The 7500-nt window shown below is 60.1% G+C and overlaps 1 protein-coding gene across 1 annotated transcript; it reads right to left on the bottom strand.

The window, feature by feature from the left end:
• Nucleotides 1–1991: 1991 nt before the first annotated feature.
• Nucleotides 1992–6304, bottom strand: UNCX (UNC homeobox). Its single transcript, XM_059414266.1, has 3 exons — nucleotides 5973–6304; nucleotides 5563–5738; nucleotides 1992–3517 (listed from the first exon to the last, which is right to left on the bottom strand). Exons 1-3 carry the CDS (start codon nucleotides 6256–6258, stop codon nucleotides 2360–2362), a joined length of 1620 nt encoding a protein of 539 aa, XP_059270249.1. The 5' UTR covers nucleotides 6259–6304; the 3' UTR covers nucleotides 1992–2359.
• Between the last annotated feature and the right edge of the window lie 1196 nt (nucleotides 6305–7500).

Below are 7500 nucleotides of genomic sequence, written 5' to 3'. Positions count from 1 at the left end.
ACACATCTCCTGGAGGCTGGCTCGACCAGATCGATTGATAGTTTGTCTAGAATCACACAGCCTGCTGCTTTTGGGGCTTTCAGAAAAAAGCTAAACTGTTTAAGTAAATCAGTAATTTCACCTTAAGGACACGAGTGTGCAGCCAGCGATACTCCAGCATTGAAACTGCAAATCCATTAAACATGAGGCCTTCCCCCCTACTTGGTGCAGCCGCCACCGAAATGAACAGCTGCAAATTGAAGGAAGGAGGCGATTTATCGCTGCCAGACAAATTGTTCACCTTAGATAAAATAACCGGCATTTTACGCACAATTTTCTGCTACAATTTCATAATTTAAATGACACTTTAAATACAGTTTAATGGGGGTGGGAGTGGAGAAGAGGGGAGGGATGACTGCGGGGCCGCCGAGGCCAGGCCGGACTGGCTGGAGACAAAGGGTCGGGGGCCGCGAGGGCCGCACCGGCACCCGCCGGGCTCTGTGCGGAGCGGGCGCAGGACCCCAGCAGCAGAAGCCGGGAGGGGCCCGCGGGCCGCGGCGGAGCCCCGCGACCTGCTTCCAAGCCCCGCGTCACCTCCCTGCCGACTCCCGGCTTCCACTGGGGAGACCTGTCCCCGAGTTAGGCTGCCAGCGCCGCTGTCTCCTTCCTGCGGATCCCGCCCCTCTCCCTCTCCTCCTTCCCCCTCTCACTTTTCTTTTGATCTAATTATTTTTCCTATAAGCTCGGTCTCCTAGAGAGCAAATATCAGAGTCACTGAGCGAAAATTATGTAAATATTATTAAAGGGACTCGGGCTCCGAAATTCATTTGCGCCCGCGCGAGGAGGAAAGCTGTCCTTCTGATTATTTTCAATTTATTTGCAAATAAAGGCCTGATGACCAGGAGGGATCAGGGATATTTAACGAGGCTGTAAACATAATTCCACTGCGCTCAGCCTCGCTGGAATTAATGGTTTTAATAATTGGGATCCCAATTTCTTGGGGAATTGGTGGCTTTTGCGGCACCAAGGACTTAGGGCCCAGGAAAATGAGGAGGGTGGGTTGGGATTTTGGAGGGGGGGAGGTGGAGGATTGGTGGTGGTTCACTTCGGGGTGGGGCGGCTGCGGGCAGGGGAGGGGGCCAGGGGCTGGCTGCAGGCTCCAGCCAAGTTTGCTAATATTTCTTCGCTGCAGATGTCCTGAAGCCCCCGAAGGGTCCCCCGGGGACCCGGACCCTATTAGAACAAATGTGCACTGCTTTTGTAAAGAGGCGCGTTGGCGGCGCCTGTCCTATTACAGACGACACATGATCAATAGGCTGATAACGCAGCAACATCAATATAAGCGACAGAACAATGAGGGATATCATTGGGCATCTATCTTAATATAGCCGGCTACAAGAGCGCTGACAAAGAGTGCAGCTCATGAAAATTCCGCCCCACGATTCCCCGTCTCCGCTCCAATATGCGCACGCACTCCCCCAGCTGCCGGCGCTATTATTCTCCAATTTCAATTTGACACCCCAGCCTTTCATGCTAATTCTATTATTGTAGGAAGTTTATGTGATTTCATATCACTAGAAATCGGTAATGTATAATAACCCTTTGGGCAAGAAACCCAGTCCCCGCAGCAGCCACCGGAAAATAATTACTTTCATATCAAAACTCTGCAGGAGCCCAGCGGCCCGGCCCTTGCAGCCCCCGGCTCCGTCACCCCGCGCCGCGCGCCCCGGCGTGTGCCAGCGCGCGGGGGTGCGCGCGGGGGCGCGCGTGTGTGTGGCGCGGGGTGGGAGGGGGAGCGCAAGGGAGGGCAGGAGAGGGGGAGCTGCGGATGCATAAATTTGTTCAATCAGAAAACACAAACACACACGCACACAAAAGGAGGCATTAAGCGGGGACCTCGGGGGAGGTGAGGAGCCTCGTCCCTGCCCCGCCCGCGGGGAGAGGAGTGGAAAACGGAGGGGAGGAGGGGCCATACTGGGCGCTCGGAAATTTGAAAAAGATGGATCTGAGAGCTTGCGTTTGACCAGCTTTATTTATCAAAAATGGTACATATATAAATATTCTTAGACATTTTTGCATTTTACAAGGCTGAGGATTCTTGTTGTGGGTTTTTGTGGGTGATATGGGGTTTTTGTTTTTGTTCTTTGCTCCCCCGAGAGGAGGGGGGTCTCACCCCAAGTCCTGCGGTTGCTGCCTAGGTCCGAATTGATACAGCGGTTTTCTTTAAAAAAAAAAAAAAAAAAAGTAATAATAAAAGGAAGAAAACAGAAGGAAGAGGAAAAAGCAGTGTTTCTAAGCCGATCACCTGATTTCGTTGTGTGAGTCGAGCCTGAGCGAGGGGCGCGGGCCGGCTGAGCGCCTCTCTCGGCCCCGTCACCCCTCAGTCCATGTCCACCTCTTCGCCATCCGGCGCGCTGGGTCCGGGCTCGGCGCTTGGCTCTGGGGCCCCGCACAAAGCCGGCTCCCCAGCGGGGCTGGGAGCCCGCGGGCCCGGCGCAGGAGACGGCGCAAGAGGGAGCGGCAGTGTAGCCGCTGGGCAGGCGGTCCCCGAATCCGCGCAATCCTCGCCGCCGCCCTCGGCCGCAGCCACGGCCGCGTCCCGGAAGGGCGCCGGGGTCGGGGCCCCCGGGGAGGCGACGGCGTCAGGGCTGCGGCGCGCGAAGGCCGAGTCCGGAGCACCTCCGGGCCCCGGAAAGGCCCCGAAGCTGGCCTGAGCGGGAGGCGCGGGCGGCGCGGCGGGTGCGGGCGGCGCGTCCTTGGGCGCGGGCTCCGGACCCGCTGCGCCCTTAAGCGCGGCCTGCGGCACCAGGAAGCCAAGCGGCTGCGTGATGGGGTAGAGCAGGAAGTGGCCCTTGCCAATGAGGGTCCGCGGCGCGCATGGCAGCCCGGGCGCGAAGTCCAGCCCGGCGGCCGCGGCAGCTGCCGCGGCCGCGGCGGCGTTAGCTGGGGCGGCTTTCCGGCGCGGCGGCGAGTCGGACAGCAGGCTCTCCACGCTGAACGGGCTGGCCTTCGGCAGGCCGGCGGCGCCACGTTCCATCGCCGCCCCGGGCGCACACGGGGCCGCGTCCTTGTCCGCTGGGCGGCCTAGCCGCAGTTGCGGGCCGGCGCCACTTCTTTGGCTCGGGTAAAAGGCGGGATCGCAGGTGCCGGGCGCGGGCGGTTCACCGGGAGGTGCGGGCGCGGAACCGGCGGCGCCGGCGGCGTGCGCGCTAGGGCCCTTGGCTGCTGCGGCCGGCGGCGGCGGCTCCGGCGGCTCCGGGGACAGACCGCCGCCGCCGCTGTCGCTGTCGGAGCTGGGTGCGCTGTGCAGGGACAAGCCTCCTGGGGAGTGCAGGTGGCGGCTCTGACTCTTCAGCAGCTTCTTCTCATGCTTGCGCTTCTTTTTCTCCATCTTCTCCAGTTCTTTGCGCGCGATCTCCTCTGGGTCCATTGGCTCGCCACTGCACGTGGTCGGGTGTGAGTTGTGAGCCGGCCGCCCCGGGCCCTTCTTCGTGTTCTCCTTCTTCCTCCACTTGGCCCGGCGGTTTTGGAACCAGACCTAGAGCAGCCGGATAGGGGAAAGGAAGGGACAATCAGGCGGCGGGCTTGCCGCTGGGGCTTCGGGCCTCCCCACTCCCCCCAGACAGGCCTGTACAACCTAGGCTCCGGCCAGGGGGCGGGAGCTAAGGCAAGCGGCCTGGCCGGCCCTGAGCTGGGTGTCGGTACTCAAGCTGCAGGTTCCAAAGAGCATCTTTTCCACCCAGAAGAAGGTAGATGGGGCCTCTCGGCCAGCTTCCCACTTTGGCTTCTCACCTCAAGGAACTGGGAGCTGCCCCTTCGTTGGGCACGGCGGGTCTGGCCCCCTGAGGGCGTCTGGTTCCTGGTCGGGAGTCAAGCAGGGAGCACGGCCCCTCCTCGCCCCTCTTGGCTTCTCACAGCTCCTGTTCTAAGCCGCCTGCCTGGCCTGAGGACCACCAGTGGCTGGGCTCAGCTGCCCTCCACATCTGTCTTCGGCCCCCTGGAGACTGAGTCAAAGGCCAGATTTGGGGGTTTCCCATGAAGGGAAATCTAGGTGCTTCTTCTTCTAGAAGGTCCTGGTAAACCAAACTTAGGGGGAGGGTTTCCAGTAGCCTGCCCCCCAACAAATTCACACATGTCCTTCTTTCTGGGGGCTCCAGGACAAGGCACCAACACAGCCCCTGAAACCAGTTGTTCTTGGCCTAGGCCCGGGGGGAAGGCAGACAGGAAAACAAGAGGCCAGTTGCCAGGCGGTGCAGAGGAGGCCTGGGCCCATCCAGCCTCTTCTACCCTCCCTGCAGGCCTTGTCCTGGGGAACAGCAGCGCTGGACACTGGCTCCCCCACTGCACACACACAGTCAAATTCCTGCTGGGCCTCAGGCACAACACCCTCCCCAAGAGATCACGGTAATTCGAATTCTTTGTTGTGGCCACGGAGAGACCCGGCACAATAGCAGGCCTGGCCTGGTCACAGGGAGCCTTGCTGGTGCCAAGGTGCAGGTTTTAAGCTGTGACCTCTCCAAGGCTGTAACTGCTTCTTCCTTCCTTCTTTCAAATACTTCTTTTTTTGGTGCCAATTCCACGCTCACTTGTCACCAAGAAATGCTCATTATTGTACAGGGGAGAAACGAAGAGGTCTTCGCTTAAGACAGTGACACAAATTGGACGAAAGGATTTACAAACAGAAGAGGTCATGGAGGGCAGTGCAAGCACAGGTCCAGAACACCTTTTTAGACAAAGCTATTGGTGCTAAACAGACATCTTGCTGGTCTCTGCCTCAAAGCCCTGCACCCATAGCTGCGGCCGCACACCCGACTCACCACCACACTGGCCCCAGAAAAGGATTTCTGGACTTCAGGGAAACATCCGATTATGCACAATTTGTCTTGAATTTTTAATCCACCAAATAGACGCTGTATTTTTAAAAGCATAACGACGGCAGTCTTCGAATGAAATCAAAGTGTGCAGGGTGGGGTGGGGGAAATATAACTGAGAGTATTAGAGATTCAGACACCTCCCCACCATGTGTTAACTGTGTAAGTTTCCACCTCCCCTTCCTCAGCTAACCTTCTGCAAAGTGAAGAATAAATACAGGTCTCCATCTGAGTATTTTAGAGGCGAGAGGTAAACAAACAGACGCGTTTGCTCCAGGCTGGTGACGGAGACACGGAGACCCGGAGACCCAGGGCAAGGGCCAGGAGGCTCAGGGTCTACCTGCTCCGGGTCTCTTCCAGATCCCAGACGGGCTGGCTCCCCCACTACCACCACCCCCCTCCTCCCCGCTTCTCCCGCCCAGTCTTCTGAGACCTCATTTCCAGCCCTGTCCCGAAACCCCACCAGGAAGCTCCCGGTTCCGACGCAGCGCTGTCCTGGCTACTTCGGGGTCATCGTCGGCCCTCCCAAGCCTCCTGGGGCTTTCTCCCCGAGAGGCGCCGAGCCCCGGAACATCACCGCCACCTCCGGCCAGGCGAGCGCTAGGGGGGCTTGGAAGCGGGGCCGCTGTCCCCCACCTAGAACAAAGACGGGGCCGGCCCGGCCGACTTCGTGGCGGGATGCTGGCTCCTGGGAGAAACGGCGGGTCTTTACCTGCACTCGAGATTCGACCAGATCCAGGCGCAGCGCCAGCGCCTCGCGCATGAACACGTCGGGATAGTGGCTCTCGTTGAACGCCTTCTCCAGCTCTTCCAGCTGCCAGCCCGTGAAGTTGGTGCGGGTACGCCGCCGCTTACAGCCCGGGCTCTCCTTGTCCGGGTCCCCCGAGTCTGCGGGCACGCAGAGGACGCCGCAGGGCTCAGCCAGGGCCCAGGCCACATCCACCCCCTCTGTACCTGTCGGCCGCCTGGATCTGGGGACCCTGCGCCGGGGCGACAGACCGAGAGTGCCCCCGAGCCTCAGCAGCCTGCACATGCTCTACAGCCGCCCGCGACCCAACTCCTGCGCCCGACAAGGGTGCCCTGCTCCCCCCACCCCGTACCCTCTCCGCCCGCCGCACCTACCTGACAGCTTGAAGGGCTGACTGTCGCCTCCCACCCCGCAGGCGGCCGGCAGCAGCGGCGTGGGGTTGACCACCGAGGCGGCGGCGGCAGCGCACGAGCCGCTGAGCAGGCCGTCGATGGAGAAGGGCACCGAGGCGGCGGCAGCGGCGGCGGCGGCCGACTGCAGCTGGTGGCCGGCCAGCTCGTACACGTGGTGGTGGCCCAGCGGGTAGGGAAAGCCCACCACGCCGCCCAACGAGCCCCCGAACTGGGCATGCGGGTGCTCCAGGAGGCGGCCGTCCATCATCTCGCGCGGGGGGCCGGCGGGGCCGGCGGCGGGGCGCGGGGGCGCGGGCCGGGGCCGGGGCGGGCCAGCGGCGGGAGGCGCGGACGGCGGCGGCGGCGGAGACAGGGACCCGGAGCCCTACACATGCTTCGCCCGCACTCCGGCGCTTTACTTTATCAACATCAAGCTCCCGATAATTAGCCGCGGCCCGGGGAATTTGGGACCAATAAGAAGCGCTAATCGGCTCTGACGTCAGAGGCGTGCTGGGTGCAAGGAAACGTTTTCCATATCGATTGCTAATTATACCTGACATGCACCTCAATAAACAGTATCAGGAACTGTCACAACAAGGGGGGGGGGCAGCAGAGAGGGAGGGGCGCGGCTCGGCGCTGGGCGGGCGCCGGCTCCGGGAGCGGTCCAGGCAGGGGTCCCCGGCGAGCCCCCCACTCCAATCCCCGCTGGCCGGAGCCCGCGCCTCCCCCGCCGCGGGCTCCCCGCCCCTCTGCAAATCACTAATAGATTTCCCTTTAAAACATTCACCGGCGTGTTGTGGGGATTTTTCACCAGAAATGCTGTACTCTCTGAACCTTTAAAGTGATGTTGCTCCAATTACAGAGAGACATTGAGCGGCAAATAGACTGATCCAATAATAGGAGATTCATCATCCGCTCTTTCCGAAACTGTCACATTGAATTTAAAACTACAAGGGCTTCTCATCTCCTCTCCGGCTCCAGGCGGCGGGGGAGAGGAGGAAGGAAAGGGAGGAGGAAGAGGAAGAAGCGGAGGGGGCAGAGGGAGGAGGCGACTCCAAAAGAGAATGACACCCATAGAATGTAGCACCCTGTCAATAAAAAGGCATAATTAACGCCCTTTCTGACTGGCCGCTGCCCCCGCTCTAGAAACAGAGGTGGGGGGCGGCTGTGGAGACACCCTGACACCCCCATCCGCCCCCCAATTCTGTAGAACCAGAGCACAGGGCTGGGGAGGAGAGGTGGAAGGATGGGAAAACTAACTTTAGGGTGGCGGCCCATCAGGCCCCAGGGAGGGAAATAAAAAAAGAAGCACTTCTGCCTGCGACTCGGCCTCTGAAGAACAGGGCCCAGGTACTCAAACCATCAATTATAACTAAATTATGTTCCCAGAGAAGAGTCTGTCACTCCCTTTTCCACTATAAAATATTGATAGACTCAAAGCACAATCATTAAAGGACATATTCTTAAATAAGCAGCAAATTAGGGCTGTGGGCAGGAGGGAAAGGAGTCA

This window comes from Mustela nigripes, chromosome 11 (assembly GCF_022355385.1).
Source record: "Mustela nigripes isolate SB6536 chromosome 11, MUSNIG.SB6536, whole genome shotgun sequence".
NCBI classification, from domain to species: domain Eukaryota; kingdom Metazoa; phylum Chordata; class Mammalia; order Carnivora; family Mustelidae; genus Mustela; species Mustela nigripes.
This window is presented reverse-complemented; position numbering and strand designations above follow the sequence as displayed.

Excerpts from the sequence above, each read along its gene's own strand:
- UNCX (XM_059414266.1), bottom strand. The coding sequence starts at position 6,258 with ATGATGGACGGCCGCCTCCTGGAGCACCCGCATGCCCAGTTCGGGGGC. Across the intron at positions 5,739-5,972 it reads TCAGCCCTTCAAGCTGTCAG|ACTCGGGGGACCCGGACAAG; the intron begins GTAGGTGCGGCG and ends GCGTGCCCGCAG. Across the intron at positions 3,518-5,562 it reads TGGTCGAATCTCGAGTGCAG|GTCTGGTTCCAAAACCGCCG; the intron begins GTAAAGACCCGC and ends CGGCTGCTCTAG.